Source organism: Gopherus evgoodei, chromosome 4 (genome assembly GCF_007399415.2).
Source record: "Gopherus evgoodei ecotype Sinaloan lineage chromosome 4, rGopEvg1_v1.p, whole genome shotgun sequence".
Classification (NCBI taxonomy): domain Eukaryota; kingdom Metazoa; phylum Chordata; order Testudines; family Testudinidae; genus Gopherus; species Gopherus evgoodei.
Genome location: NC_044325.1, coordinates 148215941 through 148243375, shown reverse-complemented (window position 1 = coordinate 148243375; position 27435 = coordinate 148215941). Strand labels below are relative to the sequence as shown.

At 42.5% G+C, this 27435-nt stretch overlaps 1 protein-coding gene across 4 annotated transcripts in view; it reads right to left on the bottom strand.

Annotated features, from left to right (window-relative positions):
* The window catches only part of MAGI3 (membrane associated guanylate kinase, WW and PDZ domain containing 3), a 235891-nt gene extending 210381 nt beyond the window's left edge, over positions 1-25510 (bottom strand). For all 4 annotated transcript variants that reach the window (XM_030561749.1, XM_030561750.1, XM_030561751.1 and 1 more), the window contains exon 1: positions 25165-25510. In XM_030561749.1, the coding sequence (XP_030417609.1) occupies positions 25165-25495 (331 nt within the window). In that variant the 5' untranslated portion in view covers positions 25496-25510. The remainder of the gene's footprint in view (positions 1-25164) is intronic.
* Between the last annotated feature and the right edge of the window lie 1925 nt (positions 25511-27435).

The window sequence follows — 27435 nt, the reverse complement described above, 5'->3', positions numbered from 1 at the left end:
TCGCTAGGCACTATTCATATACACACACAGCAGAAGCTAACTTCCTGCATCAACGTGTTGACAGTCTAATCTTACTGGAAATATTAGTGAAATTTCTGATAGTGGTTTCAGCAACATAGATAAAAGACAATCTCACTTATACTTCTGGTCGTCTGATTTCTGAAGAATTATGTAGACCAATAAGAGATGAAACAAACCATTAAGCATCATTACACTAGATTAAAATTGGACTCTGCTTCTCTTGTACATCAGAGGAATTTAAAAATTCTCTGAAGTACATGCATTAGGAGGAAATCACTTTCGCAAACCTAAAACTTTAGGGTTAGTTATTTCCTGAAAGTTCTGTGGGTTTAGAGGAAATAAACTGAATGCTAATCCTCTAGGATTTAATGAGTTGTACGAGCAAACTCATCTTTAGTTTGTAAGTGATTCCTCAACTTGTAGGGAGGTCACTTTAGCCCTCTACATAGTTATTTATATTTGCACAGGCACCTCAAAAGAGGGGAAAGCTTAAATAGTTGGGAATGAGTCACTAACTACTATCTTTTTAAATCCACATCCATTACATGCTTAAGAAAAACAAAGGTCAACTACAATTTTGAATATCAAAGTCTGAATCCTCTTGACATTGTTTTATAATACATTTGTACTTTCACACTTTGCATCCATAAATCTTAAAGTGCTTTACAAGACCAAGTAAGCATTTAACAGGTGAGTTAAAATAAGACAGTGAGGTTGAAATGACTTGCCAAAGGTTCTGCAGAAAAGTCAGTGAGAGCTGGGATTACAATCTAGGTCTCCTGACTCAGCTCCTTGCTCAGACCACTAGGCCACAGCTGTGCAAACACACAAAAGCTGCAAGCTAAGATGAAATGACAAGGTAATTCTACTTCAGTCATATTTGTGTTGTAATCCTTCAAACAATTCTGGTCCAGAAAGGCACTTAGTTCGGTCAGTTTTTAAAGGCCAAATGAGTGATTTTGCTTAGTCAGACCCATAAAAATGTTAGTTATTCTTGGCACTGTTATGCCAGTTAACTCAGCCGTTATGTATCTGCACAATAAATTATTATATTTATTTTATTATGATTGGACTCCAAAAAAATCAATGTGCAAGACACCACACAAATACTCCTAGCCTTCCAGAATGAGTATATCTAGTTCTACTAGTTACTGGATAATCAGTTACAGTTAGAAAAAGACGGTTACTCACCTTTGTAACTGTTGTTCTTCGAGATGTGTTGCTCATATCCATTCCAATTAGGTGTGCACGCGGCGCGTGCACGTTCGGAGACTTTTTACCCTAGCAACACTCGGTGGGCCAGCAGGTCGCCCCCTGGAGTGGCGTCGGTATGGCGCCTGATATATACCCCTGCTGGCCCGCCCACTCCTCAGTTCCTTCTTGCCGGCTACTCCGACAATGGGGAAAGGAGGGCGGGTGTGGAATGGATATGAGCAACACATCTCGAAGAACAACAGTTACAAAGGTGAATAACCGTCTTTTCTTCTTCGAGTGCTTGCTCATATCCATTCCAATTAGGTGATTCCCAAGCCTTACCTAGGCGGTGGGATCGGAGCGAGATGTTGCGGAATGTAAAACCGCTGCGCCGAAGGCGGCATCGTCTCTAGCCTGCTGGACCAGTGCATAGTGTGATGCAAAGGTGTGTACGGAAGACCAGGTGGCCGCGCGGCAGATTTCCTGTATGGGGACATGGGCCAAAAACGCATCAGATGAAGCTTGAGCCCAGGTAGAATGGGTGGTAAGAGGACCCGTCGGAACATGGGCCAAGTCGTAACATGCCCGAATGCAGGATGTCACCCAGGATGTGATACGCTGGGAGGAGATTGCCATGCCCTTCATCCGTTCCGCCACTGCCACAAACAGTTGAGGTGAACAGCGGAAGGGTTTGGTCCTCTCAATGTAGAAAGCGAGAGCCCTTCGGACATCTAAAGAATGGAGCTGTTGCTCCCGTCTGGAGGAATGCGGCTTTGGGCAAAAGACTGGCAGGAAGATGTCCTGGTTAACATGAAAGGCGGAGACAACCTTAGGGAGGAACGCCGGGTGTGGTCGCAGCTCTACCTTGTCCTTATGGAATACAGTATATGGAGGGTCCACAGTCAGTGCCCGAAGCTCTGAGACTCGTCTAGCTGAGGTGATAGCGACTAGGAAGGCCACTTTCCAGGACAGGTACAGCAGCGAGCATGTGGCTAAAGGTTCAAAGGGGGGCACCATGAGCCTGGTTAAGACAAGGTTCAGATCCCAAGTAGGGGTAGGCCGTTTGACCTGAGGGTATAGTCACTCCAAGCCCTTGAGGAATCTTGACACCACAGAGTGGGAAAAAACTGACTTGCCAGCCTCGCCTGGATGGAAGGTGGATATAGCCGCGAGATGTACCCGTAGAGAGGAGATCGCCAATCCCTGCTGCTTGAGAGACCACACGTAGTCCAGAATAGTGGGGACTACTACGGAATGTGGAGACGGGCCGTGCTGGTTGCACCAGTGGCAGAAGCGCTTCCATTTCTCGAGGTAGGCTGAACGCGTGGAAGGCTTCCTGCTGCCCAGCAACACTTGCTGTACTGCTGCGGAACAGCGCAACTCCGACTGGCTTAACCAGCCAGGAGCCACGCAGTCAGATGGAGGGACTGTAGGTCCAGATGGCGCATCCTGCCGAAGTATTGCGTGATCAGATCCAGCCAAAGAGGCAGGGGAATTGGGTCTGCCAGGGACAGGTTGAGCAGCATGGTGTACCAGGGCTGCCGCGGCCAAGCCGGAGCGATTAGGATGAGGCGGGTTCTGTCTCTCCAGATCTTGATCAGGACTCTGTGGATGAGAGGAAAGGGGGGAAAAGGCATAACAAAGAGGTCCCGTCCACGGGATCAGGAACGCGTCCGACAGGGAGCCCGGGGAGTGACCCTGTAGAGAGCAGAACACCTGGCATTTCCTGTTCCATCTGGAGGTGAACAGGTCTATTCGGGGAAACCTCCACCTCCGGAAAATCGAATAAAGGACGTCCGGATGGATGGACCATTCGTGGGATAGAAAGGACCTGCTCAGGTGATCCGCGAGGGTGTTCCGTACTCCCGGGAGAAAGGAGGCTACTAGATGTATAGAGTGGGCTATACAAAAGTCCCACAGGCGTATTGCTTCCTGACACAGCGGGGAGGACCGAGTCCCACCCTGCTTGTTGATGTAATACATGGCAGTTGTGTTGTCTGTGAACACCGCAACACAACGGCCGTGTAAATAGTGTTGAAACGTTTGGCATACCAATCGGACTGCCCGCAGCTCGCGCACATTGATGTGGAGCGTTAGCTCCCTTGGCAACCAGAGACCTTGTGTGTGCAGGGTCCCCAGGTGGGCACCCCAGCCCAGCGATGACGCGTCCGTTGTCAGGGACACGGAGGGCTGGGGGGTGTGAAATGATAGGCCCCCACACACTTGGGAGGACATCGTCCACCAGCCAAGGGAGCCTAGAGTGAAACGCTAGGGAGGTGGAGAACAGCTAGCTGTGCTCCACAGTTCCAACGACCGACACGGGCGGTAAGAAGGAACTGAGGAGCGGGCAGGCCAGCACGGGTATATATCAGGCGCCATACCGGCGCCACTCCAAGGGGCGACCTGCCGGCCCACCGAGCGTTGCAAGGGTAAACGTGCACGACGAACGCGGTGCGCGCACACCTAATTGGAATGGATATGAGCAAGCACTCGAAGAAGAACAAGGGCCTGCAGCAGGGCTAGTATCCAGGCTGCCTCATCAGTACAGCTGACCTGCAGCAGGCTGCCTGATTAGCCACACAATCTGACTGGCTGAAGAGGCCAGCAGTTCACTGGCTTCTCAACCCTCTGCCCACTGCCGTTCCTACTCCTGTGTTACCTTTTTCCTGTTGCTCTTGTATTGCATCCAGCCTTGCTTCTGCTCTGCCCTGCCCTGCCCTGGGCCCCTCCCTGCTCCACTTCTTACCTCCACTTTGACATCTGGCTCTGGTTCCTGACTACAGACTCCAGCTCAACCCTTGGCTCTAGTACCCAGTTTCTGCCTTCTGATTTTACCCTTGGTTTGGCTCCAAATGGCTGATTGCAGCTCTAGCCCCAACCATTAGGCCTACTACCCATTCTGGCCACGAGGTTAGACTGCCCTCATCCTAGTTAGCTGACAGTTACACCTTTTACATAGAAAGTGCCATATTGAATCAGATCATACAAATGTAGGACTGGAAGGGACCTCGACAGGTTCCATTGGTCCATCTGGTCCAATAAACTTCTCTAATTTTGATCAACGTCTCTAGTTTTAGAGGAAATCAAATTTACACACAGTATCTAGATGTAGGCAATTGTGCAATTCCATGTAATAAGAATAGGGTTTTTTTCTGACTCACGTGTAATTATTTTATGCTCTAGAGTGCATCCATTTCCCTTGATCAAGTTGTTTCAAACATTTATGTTCACAAGTTACTTTATTTTATGCACTCTGAAGTCTTTATAAACAGAATGTAGTAAAATGCAGACTCAAACTACATGCGAATATTACCTGCCCTACTTGACTGTTTCTATAATGTTTAGCATTCTCCTTCTTAACTCAGCTACCATGGAAAGTTTACTCACTCACATTATGAACAGTTAAGTATGTACACCAGTTTAACACTTAGTTAAGCCAAATCATTTCATTTTGCAAACTAAGAAAAATAAATTGGTCATGCTCTACCTGCACCCATCTTCCCTTAAATGTCAGCAACATGATGCAAAACGAAATGTCCTGATAAAGTCACTGTACTTGCACGGATGCTAATGAACCAATATAACCACTTTACTCATAGACTTAGTATTATGTACAAAATGAAATTATTACATAAAATGCTAAATCCCATTTTTGTATCACAGGGAATATTACTTATAGTCAGAGAAGTAAAGGAATTAGTTAAAACAACTCACCTTTTAAAAATCAATAAAAGATAACAGCTAGGGACTTAAGGTTTAGTCAGTTTATTTTAATGGTAGTTCACATTCTGCATTATAATTAGGGGCATACCAAATTCACAGCCATGAAAAGCATGTCACGGCCTGTGAAATCTGGTCCTCCCTCATCAATGCGGTCTTTTGTGTGCTTTTATCCTATACTATACAGATTTCACAGGGGAGACCACTGTTTCTCAAATTGTGGGTCCTGGCCCAAAAGGGAGTTGCAGGGGGGTCACAAGGTTATTGGGGGGGGGGTGTCACAGTAGAATCATAGAATATTAGAGTTGGAAGGGATCTCAGGAGATCATCTCGTCCAACCCCTGCTCAAAGCATGACCAATCCCAGGCTAATTTTTGCCCCAGACCCCTAAATGGCCCCCTCAAGGATTGAACTCACAACCCTGGGTTTGGCAGGCCAATGCTCAAACCACTGAGCCATTGTACTGCCACCCTTACTTCTGCACAGCCTTCAAATGCAAGTGGCTCTTAGCCAGGCAGCTAGCTCTGAAGGTAGTGTCATGCCAGCAACAGCACAGAAGTAAGGGTGGCAATACCATACCATGCCATCCTTACTTCTGCACTGCTGATGGCGGTGGCTCTGCCTTCAGAGCTGGGCTCCCGGCAGCAGCTGCCACTCTCTAGCTGCGCAGCTCTGAAAGCAGCACTGCCTCCAGCAGCAGCACAGAAATAAAGCTAGCAGCACCACAATATCCCCTATAATAACCTTGTGACACCCCCCACCCAACTCTTTTATGGGTCAGGACCTCTAAAATTACACCGCCATGAAATTTCAGATTTAAAAGCTGAAATAATGAAATTTAAAAATTTTAAAATCCTATGACCGTGAAATTGACCCAAATGGACCATGAATTTGGAAAAGCCCTAATTATAATCCTCTCTTGTGCAAGCATACATCTATGTTGCTATAACTTGAGTTTATCATGATGATTAATCATTTTGAGTGCAATGACAACTTCATGTCTCTTCCTCCAAGGGTCATGACTCCAAGCTTTCCAGAGAGAGCATGACAGTTCTGTGTTTATGGCACTAGCCTGGAGCTTAAGAGACCGGCATTCAGCTCCCTGATTTGGCCCATATTTCCAGGGTGACCTTGGGAATTTTGTCATCACTATAAATGGAAGAAAGCTCCAGTGGTTAAAGAGCTAGCCTAGGACTCGGTAGCTCTGGGTTCAATTCCCTTCTCTGCAACAGACTCCGTGTGAACTTGGGCAAGTCACTTAGCCTTCTCTGTGCCTCAGTTCCTCATGTGCAAAATGGGGATAACTGTACTTCCCTACTTTACGGGGGATAAACACAGACAATGGCGATACTACAGAAATGAACCATATAAGTACTCAAGACAGACAGAGCATCCATATGGCTTCCCCTTACAAAAGCCATACACATATTATAAAATATGCTATATATAACAAAAAGCTCCCTCCACCCCCACAGCATTAATGGCTTAGTTATGTTCCGACCGCTTTATCATTTAAGTCCATAAAAAGGAATTTGTCAACAAAAATTTGAAGGCATCCCTCTCCCTCTGCTTTTTGCATTACTTTATTGCTACTTATGGAGAACAGAACCACTTTTCAGCAATTCTTAATTTCTTGCATCCCTTTTCTAAAGTAGTTTAAGATTCTAACAGTAAAAGCAAAGCCTTTCAAAGTATTATTCAACAAGATACATTTACATTATGATGGGTTTCAGAGCGGTAGCCGTGTTAGTCTGTATCAGCAAAAAGAACAAGTATTTGTGGCACGGTAGAGACTAAAATTTATTTGAGCATAAGCTTTCATGGGCTAAAACCCACTTCATTGGATGCATGCAATGGAAAATACAGTAGGAAGATATATATACACACCCCCACCCACTCACCCACCCACCATGAAAAAATGGGTGTTGCCATACCAACTATAACAAGAGTAATCAATTAAGGTGGGCTATTATCAGGAGGAGAAAAAAAAACTTTTGTAGTGATAACCAGGATGGCCCATTTCCAACAGTTGACAGGAAGGTGTGAGTAACAGTAGGGACAAAATTAGCATGGGGAAATAGTTTTTACTTTGTGTAATGACCCATTCACTTCCAGTCTTTATTCAAGCCTAATTTAATGGTGTCCAGTTTGCAAATTAATTCCAATTCTGCAGTTTCCCGTTGGAGTCTGTTTTTGAAGTTTTTTTGTCGGAGTATTGCAACTTTGAGGTCTATAATTGAGTGACCAGGGAGGTTAAAGTGTTTTCCGAATGGTTTTTTAATGTTATAATTCTTGACATCTATTTGTGTCCATTTATTCTTTTGATTAGAGACTGTCTGGTTTGGCCAACGTACATGGCAGAAGGGCACCCCTGGCACATGATAGCATATATCACATTGGTAGATGTGCAGGTGAATGAGCCTCTGATAGCGTGGCTGATGTGATTAGGCCCTATGATGGTGTCCTCTCAATAGATGTGTGGACAGAGTTGGCAACGGGCTTTGTTGCAAGGATAGGTTCCTGGATTAGTGGTTTTGTTGTGTGGCTGCTGGTGAGTATTTGCTTCAGGTTGGGGGGCTGTCAGCGAGGACTGGCCTGTCCCAAGATCTGTGAAAGTGAGGGACAGTCCTTCAGGATAGGTTGTAGATCCCTGATGATGCACTGGAGAGGTTTTAGTATGCGGCTGAAGGTGACAGCTAGTGGTGTTCCGTTACTTTCTTTGTTGGGCCTGTCCTGTAGTAGATAACTTCTGGGTACTCTTCTGGCTCTGTCAATCTGTTTCTTCACTTCAGCAGCTGGGTATTGTAGTTGTAAGAACATTTGATAGAGATCTTGTACAGAGACATTAAATATTTGAGTGATAAGGAAGAATGGTCACTAGACATGGCACTTGTTTAACGCACTTATTTATATTCCCAATGTCAAGATATAATGTGGTGAATCCCTTAAATTAGTTTCCTTTGGGGAATGCAGGAGTGTCATGAATCAAGTGAATGAAGAAGCATCTTCTAGACTGACAAGTATGACAGCAGCATGCAACTGAACCAGGGCATCTTGCTTGCAATACTTTGTTGAGCATTAAACATCTTTCGCCAGACAAATTTTTTAAACAAGGAAAAAATGGTTTACTTTGAAAGTAAATATTCTAAAAGGATGCTTCAAGATTTGAGGATATACTCTGAAAAATGCTATTGTAAACATGGATTTAAAAGAAAAACACAACACAAAAAAACAAGCACAGATCTAGATAGAAACGCGGTCTCAAACAATCTGTGGCCAACTTCTATTCCTACAGCTCCTTGCCATAACTTTGCTTCCAGAGGTTTTATTAAGGTAAATTTTTATTTTCAGAAGCATCACTAATAAAGTTCTGTTAGTCCCACAGTTTAACTGAAATACAGTGTGGAGGAAAAATCTTAGACCTCATGTTTAAAACATTTAATCTGAGATGATAATATTGGAACTGCACATCACACAAACAGGTTTTTGACCTGACTATTATTTTGAGTATTATTCCCTTACATGAAGCGATCTGGGATACAAATATGCAAACAATGATATTTATATTAATATTCATATTGTATATGAAAACACTACATATTTAGAAATTATTTAATTTATATAGTACCTTTCAGCTAAGGATCTAAGTGTACTTTACAAGGCTAGATTAACATTATTCCCATTTTGTAGGCACAGAGAAACTGAAAACAGGGCATTTATCTAATATACACAGGAAGTTGGTAGCAAAGCCAGGAAAAAAACCGAAGAGCCCAAATCTCTGTTGACAACTTCCCACTGGATGCCGCACCCTCCGAAAGCCAGCAACTTTTAAAGATGAGTGGAGAAAGCAAAGCTCTTTCCCCACTTGAGACTGGAGGGAAATAAGAGGTAGAGGTGTACCAGAGATCAAACAGGTGTCTAGAAAGGTAGGCCATGTAAATACATAATTATCCTAGGGAACTTAATTGCACAAAATATGGAATCCAAAAGCTTAACCAGACTTTTTTTTTAAAAGGTATTTCTGTGGATGAGAACATCCACAGTTATATTAGACACTAAAAATATACAAGGGATTAAACCCTCATATGCTTCAGGAATTAAACTAAATAGCTGACTCATTTTAGGAATTAACTTCCCCTATGAAAAAAAATGAAATGCAGTGTCTGACAATCTCCACACTGAATCAGGGCAGAAAGGGTTGCACACACTACCTGCCAGCAATATTAAGCCTAGCAGGGAAACAAGAGGAGGAAGCATCCCTCCAAGAACATGTTAACTAAGAGGTAACCTAGGCAATGGGCTAAGCAGTCAAGCCTGTGAATGAGGCTTAGACTGGACCTTATTGTTTATTCATTTGTTTGTTAAAGTCAAACTTCAAAGGGGATGTATTTTGACCCTATAGACAGCACACGTACTGTGTCATAGAATTGATGGGAATGTCACCTGTCCAAAGCAGGTGATCATTATGAGGTTTTTTTTGACACCTTCCTCTAAAGCATCTGGTGCTGGCCATTATCAGATAAAAAAACAGACTAAATAGACCTCTAGTCTGATACAGTACAGCAGTTTCTGTGTTCTGAGAAAAGGTTAAAATTTAACTAATATATTCAAGCCTAAAAAATGTGTTCATACAATTAGGCATAAGAAAAAAAAATTCTGCACTTCTCCCCAAACTAAACCATCATTTTACTTGACACACATGAACCTAGAGACAAACGGGAAGACACTATAGAAAAACAGAACTCAATCCACCCATAAGTATGTGGTATGCAACACTGAAAATTTAAGAGTCAGCTCCTGTACAATTTAGTTTCTAAAATATGCCGCATATTATAATGCAGGACTAAAATCTAGAACACTGAAAAATTTAGTTCTACCTTACTATTGCACAGAAAAGCTTAGTTAAGTGACAGATTTCCTTCTCAGCTTATTCACACAGTAGGAACACATATATTACAGCTAAATACGTTTTGTTTTTTTAATAGCACCCAGAAAAAAATCAATGGTATGCCTTCCACTGAAAGATTAGCTAACATAGTTGAATACTAGTGAAGAAAGGAAAAAGATCTTCTTTCTAAAATTATTGATTTGTTTCTTCTGTCTGTGAGCCTCCACAAAGAAATTATAACTAAATCAGCTCTCTCCTTTAGACGACACTGAAACCCGTAATAAATCTTCAACTGAACAATCGGCTAAACATTTTTTCCTTCATTTCAGGCCTACTGCTTCTTTTATGTCTGCTTCTATTCCTATTTTTACAATCATTTGGACGTCACATTGGACTGGACATGATCTCCTCCTGTTTAGAAGGAAGTCAGGGGAACAACCAGTTGCAATTCACATGTCACTATGCAGAACTGACATACCCCTCAGCCTGGAGAGTGCTACTCACAGAACCTGCTATGTAAATGGTAGACCCTGATTTCACTGCGTGTTACAAAATGACTTTCAGTAAATATGATCAGTGAGGTTGCTGCTATCCTCAACCTTATTTATGCTAAGAAGTATTTGTACAATCCCAGAAACATTAAGAATGGTAGCCATTATCCTTAGTCAGTGAAAACTTTTAGAACTATTTTGTTATTTAAATATATTAGGAGGAAATAATCTGCTGTCTGGGAAACCTATTTTAACAATGAATTAACTGTAAATATCTCTTTTCTTTTAAAATATCTTTTAGTAAAAATTTGGCAAAAACCCATTTGATCTAGTTTTTTCAAGTAGCAATAAAGCTAACTATGAACACTACAAGACTCCCAAACCCTCTCCCACTCCAAATAAAATATACATTTCAAATTACAATTTCATTCTGCATTTTGAAGTAGCAGAGATATCAAACCACTTATCAGGATTTAACAGAAATGTTCACCAATTTTCAACTACAGCAACATCAGAAACCAGCATTTAATCCCTATGTTATGCAAAAAAGTTATTTTATCTTTGTTTCGATCAAGTCAGTTTATAGAGAGGTACAAGATGACAGTCATATTGAATGGCATATTTCCCAACACTTAACTGTTACCACGTTTACTACTGCCCTCAGATCATCGAATCTTCTTTTCTAACATAACGCTCACCCATGTCACATTACAACAAAATGTTAGATTTAATATAAAAATTCAAGCTGCACGATGGGAATTATTTAAAAAAAAAGGCCAGGTTTCTTAGTCAAAATAATAGTTTAGTATAATGGCTGACCAAATGGCACAATACTCAACTTTCCAACCCTTCACACACTCACCAGTCACAAATTTTTCACATGTAGGCTGCAAATTTCCTCTAAATTAAAAATCTGAAAATAATACTGTAAATTGTGCCAGCCATCTTCAAACCACAATCCCCTACTTGTGTATAATTTTAACAGAACATAGCTCAAATCAGCATATATAGCTGGGGATGGTCCTGCTTTGAGCAGGGGGTTGGACTAGATGACCTCCCAAGGTCTCTTCCAACCCTAATCTTCTATGATATACTAGAAGAAAAATTAAGACTATGGATCTGAATGGAATGCATATTTTCCCATAGCCCAGTGCTGGTGTAAAATGAACCAAGAGGTGGGTTAATATGTTAAAATATGGCCTGATGCGAAATTTCCCCCAAAGCCACAATCTCACCTTACATGTGTGTCTTCTCCAGGGTCCAGGCACCTAATTAGCGGAGGCATGCCTGCACAGCTCCACTAATTAGGTGGGTGTCCCTTCATTCTCTTGTGTGCAGCCGCCCAGGCGTGCACCTTAGAAGGAACCCTCCACAGACCACCTGAATGGAACTTGCGGACCACAGTTTGAGAATCTCTGCTCTATAGCAACGAGATATCACACTAAATAAAACCAAATGGACTTAACACAACTCCAAGTGGCAAAGGTTGCAGGTCATATGTTTTAGGACCAATACAAGTAGAATAGCAGACATGACAAACAGCCATCCAAAGACATAACAGAAAAAAAATCTAATTTATGTTTCACCACTTACACTTTTCAACCTGGACAATGAAAATGGACAGGTCATTTTCATTTTTGTTAATGGCCAGTTTCTAGCTTTTGCATTTTTAATTTCTTATGCACTACCACAATGCTACATTTTAGTTACAAAACCACCAATCTATAAGAACCCCCTACTCTCAAGAGAGCATATCAGTGCCCCCATGATTTAAGTGTAATTTTATTTTTATACAAACAAAACTTAGAGGTAATTAGCACAAAATAAAGACAAAATGAGATCTCAGAATTTGAGAGACAAGAATAGGCTTGGCCCTGGAAAACTCTGCAATTCCAGGTGATGAAGCATTTTTCTTACATATGCGTATGAAAGTGCTGTGTACGGTTAGGACCTGAACCTGCTACATACCCTTAATTCCCACTGAAGTAAGACCTCTACAAAGCTCCTATGTTCTAGCTAAGAGGACTGCATTTCATTTTTGGGTAATATTCTTTTAAAAGTGCATCACGGTGTTTCAGGGTGAAGAACATTATGAACAATTGGCCAAGAGATTAGATCAATCATTAAAGAAGTATTCAAAAAAATTAGCAAATGTTATATCATGTGCACTCTCCCATTTTATGATTATTTCTGTGTCAGAAAAGGAAACTAACCTGTGAGTTGGTAAGACAAACTGTCATAATAAAAGTTGTAAAATCTTGAATTATTTATATGAATAGAAGACATGGCTTTACAATGCACTGAATTGTGTATTCTACTAGTTTTATCAATTAATTATCCAAGAGCTAATAACTCTTCTAGTTACATGGTTAAGATATTTACCAAATTTCAAACAACTGGCTTTAAAAAACTGCATTCTAGTACACCAACGTTTCTGACTAATAAAATTATTAAAATAAAATCAGTTTTTCTATGCACTGTAAATGGTCTATTCTTCAGCTGGCAAATGTCAAGATACCTATCAAGGCAGCAAGAGGCTGGGCATGATGGGGTACGCCACACAGAGCTTTGGTCCTACAGCCCCGCTATGTGGAGAGCACAGCCATTATTAGTTTAAACTTCTCTGCTGGCCAAGTCACAGTGCAATATTAGAATTATTCTTGGATGATGGACCTGCTTCTCCTCTAGGGGAAAAACTGATATAAAATTGACTGACATGGTCAGGAGAAGCAAAAAGCATGGAACATTTAGAGGACAACAATGGCCACACAATAAAGCACTCCAGAACAGGGGTAATAAATAATACTGAACAAAGCAGAAAGAACGAACAACATGGTAGTGCATTGTTCAGAAGGGTTATGATTTCCCTTAGAGGCTGGTAAGGTGACAATACCAAGACACACCTAAAGTAGAAAGTGTGAAAGAACATTACAAACCCTTAAAATGGACTATTAAAGTTTATTTTTAAATTGATCTCTCACTAACTAAAATGCCTATTCAGAAGATGGATAAGTATGAATAAAACAAAATTAAAATAGCAATTGACCAGCACAGCTATTACTAAATTATTAATATTACAGTGCTTAGGCTCAGCTAATCAAGAATATGGGATTAAAAATATTCAAGCTCGTAGACTTACATTCCTCATTTTTGGTAAGTACTGTAGATAGAACTAAATCACAAACGCATCTTCAACAAAGAAATATTCCTGAGTTTATAAACCTGACGCTAAAAAGGGGGGAAAAGGAGAAGTTACCAAGCATTCCAACAAGTGGGAACCTTCATGTAAAACAATTCCTCCTATAGTAGTTTTAGGACTGTACTTATTAATTGGAAACACGACACCCAATTAAAGATATTCTATAGAGATGTGATAGCAAACTTGCTAAACTTTACCAATGCCAATCATACTCTTTAGAAGAAGGCCCTTCACAATCAGTCATAAACATATGATGAAAAAGAAAGATTTAGAGAGATCTGTTGCACTCTCAGGTGTTGTCTCATAATGCTTGTTTTAAGAATGTTAGTTCTTTTTAGAGAAATTTGTTGCTCCTTCTATCTTATTCATATTAAACCCGTTTGTGTGTCACGTGGCTTTCTACAGCAACAAATAATATCATAAGTGGGAGATCACAGTAATAATGAAGAGATCCATTTATGTTTAAAAAGAAAAAAACTGGGTTTGGTAATCTGTGTATTAATAATATTAATGGTATTGCACCATTTTTAATGACCAGTGTAACAGAAGAGTACTCAAAAGATTCAAAAGCGGAGTTAAAAATCATAAAGTACGAATACTAAAGTGTTGAATATAACTAACCCCCAAGCATAAACCTGAAAATCAGCCACTTCTACACAAGCAGAACTACTTAAATTTGCTTAGCATTGGACACATTTTAACACCAGGTTACTCCAATCTAAATAGGGCAGGGGTCCCCAATGCGGTGCCCGCGGGAGCCATAAATGCCTCTCAATGCCTCTTGATGATGTTGCTTGCCGTCGACAAGCGATGTCATCGACAGGCGTCACCGTCACCGAAATGCCACCGAATTTCGGCGGCATTTCGGCAGAGGCTCGACTGGCGCCCGCCAGACAAAAAGGTTGGGGACCACTGAAATAGGGTATTCAAATTTTCCCTAGATGATAATCCCAGACTTCAATTGAAGAGTCCCAGGTGAGATTTTCAAAGGCATACAGGGCAGTAACTCCATAACTCCCATTGAAAATCAGAATCGGGTTCCTAATTCTCATTTTTCACTTTGAAAGTCTTCTCTTGATACCAACAGCAGATTTGATAAATGCACATTCAAAAACAAGTGTGATGCTGCATGCAATGAGATGGAGATCTTAAAAGTAGACTTAATGCAGTCTGTATAATAATGCACTATACTGTAACAGTAACGATTGTTTTTTACAGTACCAGAGAATTCAAAAAACACTTAACAAATAAACAGATGGCCACATGAAGTAAAGATTACTATAGGAGAGCAGTGAGGTTTAGATAGGGGTTAAGTGTCTTGTCAAAGTTCAAACAAGAAAAGAGTGGCAGAGGCACAAATAGAAGCTAAGAGTTTCAACTCCTTGTAGCCCAGCCCTAGCCAACAGACCTCACTCCCACAGAAATAGAGATTAGTATGCTATTTATTTCTTTTTGAGCCAATTAAATAACATAGCAAAAGTAGCCCTCCACCCAACCACAGAAGAGGTTGTAAAGTAAATCTAATGTACCATTCTAACAGGTCTATCCATGCTACCAGAGTTCAGACATACTGAAGTAAGTGGATAGAGATTTCTACAGAGAGAAATGCATTTCTGAAGTTGTTTTTTAGATAAGCTGCTGAAAGAAAAAGTAATTGCATAAGATTTTAAAAAAACCACACTCAATTTAAGTGGGGTGCTAAGCATGTCAACACAGTAGAAATGAGTTAGAGAAGCAGATAATTACTTGTACTGAAGAATAAGCTAACTGTAAAATTTTTAGAACCAACTTATCAGTAACAAGGGCAACATTAAGAATACAGCAAAGAGTCCTATGGTACCTTATAGACTAACAGATCTATTGGAGCATGAGCTTTCGTGGGTGAATACCGACTTCGTCGGATGCATGACTGACGAAGTGGGTATTCACCCACGAAAGCTCATGCTCCAATATGTCCGTTAGTCTATAAGGTGCCACTGGACTCTTTGCTGCTTTTACAGATCCAGACTAACACGGCTACCCCTCTGATACTTGACATTAAGAATACAATTTCTTACTTCTATTGGAGACAAAGACTGGAGAGTGTTTCCTCAGTCCTCACTAAATAGAGTGCTTGTCATTTTAAAAAAAATATGCAGGAAGGTGTTCTAAACAACAGGATCAGTAATCTTTAATCCTTAATAGCACTCTTCACACTTTTTCTTTAAGTAGTACTAACTGAAAATAAACACTGCAGAAGTGCAGATTAGCATTGTCCCAATTGTTGTAACACTATTGGACAAATTTATTTGGGGAGCTGCTATTTGTAAGCCGTTTAATTATAAATCAAAACTTACAATAACAGTAGACATTCAGTATTATAAAAAAATCCCTTAGACACTTTAAAGTTTAAATATCTGAAAGTCAGCCACTATCACAAAAGGTCTGACCATGTGATCCTCAACCAAGCAATTGGAGAGAAAAAAGGCTTCAGACATACTCTTGATCATCACCTTCTAATTCCTGATAGGACAGCCTTGTACAGTTTATTACCGTTGTCAGCACCCTGCAATTACAGGAAAAAGGCAGCTTCAACACACAGATCTGGTACCCTGTATTGGTATTAACATTTAGACTACGAACTAACAACTAGAGACTCTGGTTGCCCAGTCAGGCACTTTCAATGATACATATCAAAGCAGTACTGGATTGCAATTAACTTCATTGGCATCATAGTTGTCCATTTATTTCACAACTAGAAGATGAAACTGCAGAACTGGCAGAAAAAAAGACTGGGCTCAGATCTGGTCAAGGATGGCCCCCTTTCTTCCACTTGTACTAAATGGAAGAATGCTGCAAAATCTCTTAACACTTTCAATCCCAGTTAAAATTCAATGCTAGTGAGAAAGTATAAAAAAAAGACTTATGGTCTTCAAAACTAAATGTTAAAAACTAAAGCCCCAGTACTGAATGTATTTGCAGTAATAAAGTTTGAACATGAGAACAGTCCCCTTGACTTAGATGGAACTACTCATGGGTAGTGAAGTTAAGTACATTTGCAGGACTGGGATCTAACCTATGCCAGGAATCAGACAATGGGCAACTATTGGACCAAATTCTAGACACTGAAATCTCCTAAAGCTAAACAAGTGAATCAGTCTTCCTCTTGTTTATGTATCATCTTTTGTTAAGGTATGAATGAACTATGGCCATTAGACTGAAGGGGTGGATTTTGCAAGTTTTACACTTTATCTGCATATCAGGTGATGAATACAATGACAAATTTGAGAGTTTTAGATAAAACAGGGCAATTATTTGCAAAAATAATTTACACCATCCCACCAAAAGAGAGATTTATGAGAGAAACTATTTGCAGATCTCAGGTAGGAAAAAAAAACTGTATGTAAATCAAAATACAGTACTGTCTGATTTACTTTAACAGAAAAATATCACCAGCAGAACTAGAACAATTAAGATGAGCACAATCTCCATTCACACGTATCCAAAGCATTTAAACAGTCTACTAATGGCTATTTTTTTAAAAAATGTTTAACGAGAGGAGCATGTCATGATGCTTATACCATACCCTATTAAGAAATCTTTGATGAAACTGGATGACAAAGTAAATCAAGTATAAGTACACATACTTCTAAGATAAATGGACTTGTGTCCTCAAATAATTATTGCTGTAGTTTGCTGCATATTTACTACTGACTATATAAAATACTTCACCAAATTTTTTAGTTCAGAAGTGCATGTTTTTTAGTTCAGAAGTGCATGGTGAATACCATTCATCCAATAACTCACTTCAGAGTGCTACAGGTACCTTTTAGTACCCCACTTATTTAGTAGGAAAAAAACACATTTCTCTACCTGGCTCATTTCAAAAGGAGCAAATACTGCCCTGCCCTGGCTTCCAATCCAGCAGAACCAATGTAAATTCACTGCAAAAGGAGTACATGTGTCAAGTCACACTCCCTGTACATTACAGAGCTGTACTCTATGGGAGTGCTTACTGTGCCTCAGTGGGTGAGAGAGACTGAAGAACACCAATTGTATACAGCACTAAACTTCTTCCAGAATGGGCATATTGTGGTCCTGAAACTGCAATAGCGACCATAGAGTAACTTCACTGATGCTCTGTCATCTTGAAGGGACTGAAGAAAGATAATCCTGCTATTCAGACTCTGAGTTGACGATTTTGCATATAATCAGCAATTCTTCCTACTTTAGAACTTTATATGGTAGTCTCAACTCACTCTTGATACATTACTGGCTACTAAACTAATTAACCTATGTTTCACTTAGCCAATATAGGCATTCACAATATCTGGGCAGTGCTTTGGCAGCAGGGCTTCATAACCTGCCTGAACATTTTGAAAACTAAAAATGGAGACTTACTGCGTCCAGAAAGCTCATTTTTAAGTAAACTCAGCGCTAAGAGATGTTGACTTTACTGCAGTGGAAGCTAAAACTTTTCATTTATTCCCTTAATAGCAACAGTATAGTCAGCAGCAGTGCAAGCTTGATCCATATGCTCTCTTACCAATATGCCTCATCTCTCATGTGGAAGTGTGGATACACTTTTAGCTGATGATGAAACAGTTTGGTCTCCATGGCCCATACTGGTCCTTAGCCTCATTGTTAGTTACAACGTGGACACTTGTATGCTGCGGACTAGCCAGAAGCCACCATTTTAACAAAAATGTATTTTAAATATAGGGTTCACCTCAAGTCCGCTATTTTTGACAAGAACTGTTTTAGTATTTATACTGTGTGGTAAGAGGAAGCCTTACACATTTCTCTGTGCCACTATTGTTCCCATCTTACCAAGGACAGGAGTTATACAACTAAATAGCAGGCCCTAAACTTGAACCCATAGCAAATAAAACTAGGCATGTTCTTTGGGTGACCAGTTGTTCCAGTTTTACTGGGACAGTCTTGATATTTGGGGCTTTTTTCTTATATAGGTGCCTATTACCCCCCACTCCCTTTCCAGACAGCAAGTGTGAAAAATCTCTGGCATATGTAGAGTAACATGTTAGTAACTAAAAGAGGGCAGAGAGTGGAGGACACAAATTTCTCCACCAGTGAAAAAGTCCACACCTTGCAATGTGTAGTTAAGTGCAGTCTGATTAACATTCATATATTTCAAGAAAGCTAAAGTAGATCCTGAAATTTTCATTTTAGATTCATTACCAAGCCTGCTAGAAACATCCAATGCAGATTTCATTGCTGTCAGATAAAGATATTGCTTTCCTTAATGAAGAGCTGTGTGTCACCATGTGGTACAAAGCAAGTCTAGCCTGTTGATCCACTGCTGAAAGCTACCGAAACACCAGCAGACTTTAATGAAATGCCGAATTGATTAAAAGATGGATGTAGCTAGTCAGCACTGAGGTTGTACAGACACAAAAAGATTCTGAATGTATTACCAAATACTTCAGTGTCAAGAGGATGAAGGCAGGGCATACTTAGTACAGGGCTCTCAACTTTGGAATTCCCCTACACTCTTCGTGTGACAGTGCCTCCGTTTGGTGAGCCTCCAGGCACACTAAGGCCTACTTAGAAATTCTCACTAAAGATGTAGGTTAAATTGTGAGAGTCCAGTTTTTATTTTTATCTTGATATGACTGGAAGAGAAGGAAACAATGTTTTTCCTGTCATTTTGCAGTGCTGTATTAATTTAAATTGATCTGTGTCTGTATGTTCACTTGATTTGAACACACACAAAATACATATCCAAAAGACTATGCACACACACACATAATCAAAATCACAATCCATGTAAAAAACAAACAGGAAATCAGAGGCCAACTCTGCCACCTTTCCTTGCTAGAAGTGTTTGCCGCTGTCAAGTCACAGCCCTAACACAATACAAATTATAAAGCACTGCACATCTGATTTTATGGAGTGTGCTGTTTTACAACTAGGACAACGCTTCTCATGCCACTGGTAAGAGAGAAGCTGTCAAACTGAGAGAATACTGGAATTAAATAAATAAAAAATATTTAGAAAGATCACTGTCATGGCCCACAGACTTCATCTTTCTTTTGAAATTAACTATTCAATTCCACTGTAAACAAATGATCAAATAATAAAATAAAAACATGCACAAGTCCAATTCTGCTCCCAAATTTACTCAAGAAATTCAAGTAAGTGGAAGTTGTGGAAGTTCTGGGAGCAGAATTGGACCCTGAGTGCTGAAATTCTAATGATATCCTCCTGTGTGAAGTGGAAATAGAAGAAGAAACTGAAATGATGAAAGCCTGCTTTGCTCAAGGTCAACTTTTACACCAAGAGTCTGGGTAATAGACAAAACAATAAAAGTGTGTCCTAAATGTAATTAAGACACAGATGAGATATTGCATGAGTCAATCATAACAATATTGACCTGTCACACACTGTAGGAATCACAAAATAATAAGTTTTAAGAAAACATTCATAATTAAATTTTGTTTAAACTTTGTAAAGTTCATACTTGTGCTGGGCAGAACTTGAGAAGCTACAATTAGTTTCAAATTTACAATTGTAAATCATTAGTCTGATTGCAGGTAATACTATTTAGCATTTACTTGACATTTGAGATCCATGTTGGTAAAGAGGATTTTATTGCAATAATCTGATATCCCTGGTTAATTACAATATATTCAAATTAATGATATTCTGTGATTGGAAGCTGAGCTCTCTTTGGAAAGTGAAAACATCATCATTAAATAGGAATGGGGAATTTCAAGAATGTTCTCAGGATAATGTAATTTGCACTGGCTCTGACCATTGACAAATCTTAGACACCATTCAACAAATGAGATTTAACCCTTTTTAAATAAGCAGTACACATTACTATGGAGATAGCTTGCAGAGATTCAATTTCCTGGCTTTGTGACACTGGGACGAGTACGAGTAACACACTGAAGTCACAGTGCCCATCTTCAGATGTCCTACTATACCCAAAACAGAAAGGTTTGGTAGGGTAAGGGATGCTAAAAGATGTCAAAAAATAATCCAATCACTTATCAAGAGTCTTTTAAATTCTGCTTCGCTGCAAGTAATTCTGTCAATTTCACCCAGATTGGTACAGACATACACTATGTACCTATATATTCATATATAATTATAGCCAGGAGAATAATCACTATCTCAAAATCATCTCACCCCAAGGTTAAGCTCTGCTATTATAATTTACTGTGTAGTGCTTTAGAGCTGCTGTTCAGTGCAGACAAAATGCAGAGTGCTTAGTACATCTGACTGTAGTTTAATGAAAAACTACCAAAAAAAATCTCATTTCTCACGTAAATCTCAGATAAAAGGAAAACTAAAATACAAATGGCACATCCCTTCTTAAATTCTGCATTCATATTTATCTAAGAGGTTCAAAATTAATCACAACAATACAGAACTTTGGATTTGTAAAGAACAAATCGTGTCAAACCAATCTGATAGCTTTCTTTGATAGGATAACGAGTCTTGTGGATAAGGGAGAAGCGGTGGATATGGTATACCTAGACTTTAGTAAGGCATTTGATACAGTCTCGCATGATATCCTTATCGATAAACTAGGCAAATACAATTTAGATGGGGCTACTATAAGGTAGGTGCATAACTGGCTGGATAATCATACTCAGAGAGTAGTTATTAATGGCTCCCAATCCTGCTGGAAAGGTATAACAAGTGGGGTTCCGCAGGGGTCTGTTTTGGGACCGGCTCTGTTCAATATCTTCATCAACGACTTAGATGTTGGCATAGAAAGTACGCTTATTAAGTTTGCAGATGATACCAAACTGGGAGGGATTGCGACTGCTTTGGAGGACAGGGTCAAAATTCAAAATGATCTGGACAAATTGGAGAAATGGTCTGAGGTAAACCGGATGAAGTTCAATAAAGACAAATGCAAAGTGCTCCACTTAGGAAGGAACAATCAGTTTCACACATACAGAATGGGAAGAGACTGTCTAGGAAGAAGTATGGCAGAAAGAGATCCAGGGGTCATAGTAGACCACAAGCTAAATATGAGTCAACAATGTGATACTGTTGCAAAAAAAGCAAACCTGATTCTGGGATGCATTAACAGGTGTGTTGTAAACAAGACACGAGAAGTCATTCTTCCGCTCTACTCTGTGCTGGTTAGGCCTCAACTGGAGTATTGTGTCCAGTTCTGGGCACCGCCTTTCAAGAAAGATGTGGAGAAACTGGAGAGGGTCCAGAGAAGAGCAACAAAAATGATTAAAGGTCTTGAGAACATGACCTATGAAGGAAGGCTGAAAGAATTGGGTTTATTTAGTTTGGAAAAGAGAAGACTGAGAGGGGACATGATAGCAGTTTTCAGGTATCTAAAAGGGTGTCATCAGGAGGAGGGAGAAAACTTGTTCACCTTAGCCTCTAATGATAGAACAAGAAGCAATGGGCTTACACTGCAGCAAGGGAGATTTAGGTTGGACATTAGGAAAAAGATCCTAACTGTCAAGGCAGTTAAACACTGGAATAAATTGCCTAGGGAGGTTGTGGAATCTCCATCTCTGGAGATATTTAAGGGTAGGTTAGACAAATGTCTATCAGGGATGGTCTAGACAGTATTTGGTCCTGCCATGAGGGCAGGGGACTAGACTCGATGACCTCTCGAGATCTCTTCCAGTCCTAGAGTCTATGAATCTATGAACCTCCTACTTTCCCCAAGGACATTTGCTATTATACTCCTACCCAGTTTCAATACTTTTACAAATAGCCAATACATGTTCTTAATTTCAGATCTTCTTGAGATTCTTTGTCTAGCTTTTCAAGAGGGAGATGGAGAGATTTTAAGGTTTTTTTTTTTTTAATCATTACTGCATTTTACTCTTATATAGATGTTAATCCATTAAGTAACGTGACCAGGGCCAAACACAGAACATCAATGTATTTAAAAATACCCACTTACTCATCTGGAAATGAAGGGCATTCCTCTCAGATGCTACTCACAGCTGCAGCAAATATTTTTTGAAATTGAGAGGTAATGTTACCTATAATACACACACACGTCACACTTTGGGGGTGAAAAAGTATTCAGTGTGTCATACAAGCATTCAGATGATCTACAATAGTTGATCTGTCTTTATTTAAAAAAACAAAATACTGAATGCTCTATAGACAGACAGAAGTGAAAATAACTTACACAGAATAAAAGAGGGAAATTACAACGCTGAAACTATAAAAGATCCCTGTTGAAAGGCCACTCTTTAATACAAGGCTGAAGTCTTGGATGAGGATTGAGTTTCATTGGTAGGTGACCACAGGGCAGTTTTTAAGCAGGTATGTCAGGACTAGTTTGTGAAGGGTAAGTCTCACTTTGTTTTCAGATGAGGGGAAGACTACAATAAATGTTGCAATTCCATATATAACTTCATCCTGTCCATCCTTTCTCCCTCAATTTTAAAAGAAAAAATCCTTTGTAACAAACATCTCTAACTCTATTTTACCCCTACTATCATAAACCCACCTGACTCTTGCATATAAAAGTGCTGATTCTCTATGAAGGCCTAGCAAACCAACAGAGTTTATAATAAACTAACTACTGGTCTGAGTGATAGCCTTTACTGACACCCTCTCCCCCACCCTAAGGCCATGTCTACATCTAAAATTTTGCAGCGCTGGTTGTTACAGCTGTATTAGTACAGCTGTATAGGGCCAGCGCTGCAGAGTGGCCACACTTACAGCAACCAGCGCTGCAAGTGGTGTTAGATGTGGCCACACTGCAGCGCTGTTGGGCGGCTTCAAGGGGGGTTCCGGGACCGAGAGAGCAAACCGGGAAAGGAAACCAGCTTCGCCGCGGTTTGCTCTCTCGGTCCCGGAGCCAGCCAGCAAACCGCAGGGAAGGAGACCTGCTTGCTCGGGGTTCCGGGACCGAGAGAGCAAACCGGGAAAGGAAACCAGCTTCGCCGCGGTTTGCTCTCTCGGTCCCGGAGCCAGCCAGCAAACCGCAGGGAAGGAGACCTGCTTGCTCGGGGTTCCGGGACCGAGAGAGCAAACCGGGAACGCCGCGGTTTGCTCTCTCGGTCCCGGAGCCAGCCAGCAAACCGCGGGGAAGGAGACCTGCTTGCTCGGGGTTCCGGGACCGAGAGAGCAAACCGGGAACGCCGCGGTTTGCTCTCTCGGTCCCGGAGCCAGCCAGCAAACCGCGGGGAAGGAGACCTGCTTGCTCGGGGTTCCGGGACCGAGAGAGCAAACCGGGAACGCCGCGGTTTGCTCTCTCGGTCCCGGAGCCAGCCAGCAAACCGCGGGGAAGGAGACCTGCTTGCTCGGGGTTCCGGGACCGAGAGAGCAAACCGCGGCGAAGCTGGTTTCCTATCATTAGCTCTCAAAACACAACTTTCCTATAAACTCCACTCACATAACATAAACAACTTAGTTCCCAAAGTGTGCTTTGGAGTGGGAGCACTGTACCGTGGATAAAACGGGAAAGCTGGAAGAGAAGGTCAAATACAAATTAGTCATTCCAACATTACACTACAATGACTTCTGTAGAACTAAAAATCAAACAGAAAGCTAGACACTTAGTTTAACATGAATCTGTTCCAATGTTCTGAGAAAGTTGCAGGGCCCACACCTTGGATAGACAGACTGTGTGAGAACATGTTTGCTCAACCACAAACTTCAATCACAACAACAGTGATTTATCTCAGGGAATTCTCCCAAGATAGAAACGGACAGATGCAAGAACTCTTCTCCTTCACAAGCTTCACATAGAATGGAAAATGGAAAAAATCCAGGAACAGCGTTCATGGAATTTTTGAGAGAGAAATGCTTTAAAAGTCCAAGTAACAACATAACAACATACATCTGATTACAATGGACATAAAGATAACTGATTCCTTCTAGGAGATGCAATGATCTCAGTATTCCTGCACAAAATAAACCCAATCTATTGATAAAATGAAGAGTAATGATATTTTCAACTACAAAATTGGTACTAGTTATAATGAATACTAAGGGCAGCTACGCCAAACCATTTGTTGTAGAGAGCAGCAAAAAAAAAAAAAAAGCCCTGAATAAACTAGGTGAAGAATATAACATGCTAGAAAGGATTTTTACACCAAAAGAACTTATTCCAGGACCGCCTGGCTCTTAGAAAACGATCCCACTACACAGAAGGGGAGATTATTTTTCCAGTGAGACTAGTGTACAGTGGACAATGATTAAACCAATTTATGGAAAAGCAGGCACTTGCCCAGTCCCCAGGCTGGGACCAGGGTCCATTGGGCCTGTGGGTGACAGACCCAGAGCCCTTATATAACCCGTTAACCAGTTCAGGTACAAGGAATCATGCACCAGCCCCACAAGTGGCTAAGCAGGAAACACCTGGGTGCAGCAGGGCAGGGGAGAGCCAGGGCCCCGAGGAAGGGGATTTGGAGGATAGGAAGGCAGAGCTGTGTGTACCCAAGCCGCCGCGGGGGGCGTGGAGCAGGACCAGGTGTGCCCCAAGATGCGAGGGGCAGCGGTCCGGTGGGGCAAGGAGGCACCAGGCAGGTTCCAAGGGGTGGGGCCAGGCCCGCCCTGGGGCCAGCGGCAGTAGGGCGGGGCCGGTCCCGGCCCGACTGGCGGGGAGAGTGAGGCGGCCCGGTGCCCAAGGGGGACGGGGCGGGGCCCGGGGCGGGCAGGCACTGGGGGCCAGGCCCGGTCCCAGGGGGTGGCGGACTCACCTGGGCGCACGGTCTTGAGGCGCACGGGCTCCCTGAAGTGGCGGATGACGGCCAGGGTGTCGCGGTGGGTGAGGCCGCTCACGGGGGTGCCGTTCACCTCCAGCAGCACGTCCCCGGGGCTAGGGGGCTTGCCGGAGAGCAGCACCGGGCCGGGCCCGCCGAGCTCGCCCAGCAGCAGGCGGGCCCCCAGGTAGGGGAACTCGCCGAGCTCGGCGCCGCCCCGCAGCAGGTCCGGGTCGGGCGCCCCGCCGGGCTGCGGCGGCCCCCAGGACACGGCGCACTCCTGCACCTTGCTGAGCCAGTGCCGCTTCTTCCGCAGCGTCTTCGACATGCCGCACCATGGGGGCCCGGGCCGGGCCCGCCCGCCTCACAGGGCCGCTCGCCGCCCAGCCCCGCGCGCCTCCGAACGCGGCCGCGGCAGCCTCCCGACTGCTGCCCTCGGCTCGGCGGCGGCCGGCCCCGCCCCCAACGCCGAGAGCCCCGACACCGCCGGCCACGCCCCCTCAGCCGGCCACGCCCCCAAGGCCCGTCCGGCGAGGCCGGGCGGAGCCGAGCCCGCGTGACGTCACAGGCAGAACTTTCACTCGCTGGCGCTGCAAATGGGCGTGGCACCGGCTGTCCGTCCGTCCGCCCCCCGTGTGTCTGACCTGCTGTGCAGGGTCCCTCCCTCTGCCCACTGCATCATCTGGCCTGTCCTGCTGCCTGTCTGTCTGTCCGCCCTCCCACCCCACCCTCCTGATGTATGGTCAACTTTCCATCCCAGCCCCATGTCTGTCTGTCCGACCCCCCCCCACAACCTGTCCTGTTCGCCCCCCACCCATCCCTCCTGATGAGGGTCCAGCCTCCCTGCATCTGTCTGTCCCGCTGTCTCTATGTCCATCGGCCCACCTCTCTTCCCTTTCTCTGTTCCTCCTGCTACGTCTGTCCCTCTACCGGTCCCTCCATAGGCACCAGTGGGTGCTCAGCCCCCTGCTTCACTCCTGCCCTGCCTCCATTCCAACCCCTTCCCCAAAGTACCCACCCTGGCCCTACTTCCTCCCCCTCCCTCCTGGAGTTTGTTATGCAGCAAAACAGCTGTTTCACGGGAGCAAGCACTGGGAGGTAGGCGGAGAAGCAACAAAGGCAAGGTGGGGAGCTTGGCTGCACCCACCAATTTTTCTGCATGGGTGCTCCAGCCCTGGAACACCAACGGAGTCAGTGCCTATGGGTCCCTCCTGCTATTTCTCCACCTGCATGCCCCCCCAGCACCCCCCATCTGGCTGCCCCCTGCTGTCTGTCCATCCACCCCCTCATCTATTTGTCCCTCTTGCTGGGTCCACCCATGGCTATCCATTGGTGCCCTGCCCCCAATCTGTTGCACCTGTCTTTCTGCCCACCACCCAGGATCTGTCTCTCACAGTCCCCCAATGTCCTCAAATGCCACCTGTGGGTACCCTCTCCTTTCTCACCCTAAGATGAGGACAAATCAGAGTCTGAAATACACGTTGCTGCTGCTCCCAAAGTCATAGACACTCTTTTAATCCAGCTATGAAAATAGAAATATAACCACATATAATGGGGTTTTAAATTTATTTTATTTGAAAGTGTATATGAATTTATGTACAAATTAGGTATATCCATCATGCCCCTGGCTAACATACCAATGTTAGAAATGTAGAGCTGGAAGGGACCTCAAGACGTAACCTCATTCAGCCACTGCACGGAGGCAGGACCATGTAGATTAGCTCTGACAGGTGTTTCTCCAACCTGTTCTAAAAAGCCCCCAACAATGGGGATTCCACCACCTCCCATAGAAGACTATTCCAGAATTTAGCTAGCCCTTATAGTTAGACCTAAATCTCCCCTGCTGCAAATTAAGCCTATTAGTTGTGTTCTACCTCCAGTTCACGTAGAGAACAATTGATCACAGTCTTCTTTGTAACATATTTGATAAGAAAAGACTTAATCAGGTCTACCTTACAGTAAGACTAAACATGCCCTTTTTTAAAAAAAAAAATTCCTCATAGGTCAGATTTTCTAAACCTTTTATAATTTTTGTTGCTTTCCTCTGGATCCTCTCCAACTTAGCCATCTTTCCTAAAGTCTGGTGCCCACAATCTGATACAGTACTCCAGCTGTAGCCTCCCCACTGCCAAGTAAAACAAGATAATTAGCAGCTGTGTATTACATACTACACTCCTGAATGATATTAGCCCTTCTCACAACTGCATCACATTGTTGGTTCATACTCAATTCGTTATCCACTATAACCCCCAGAGCCTTTTCAGCAGT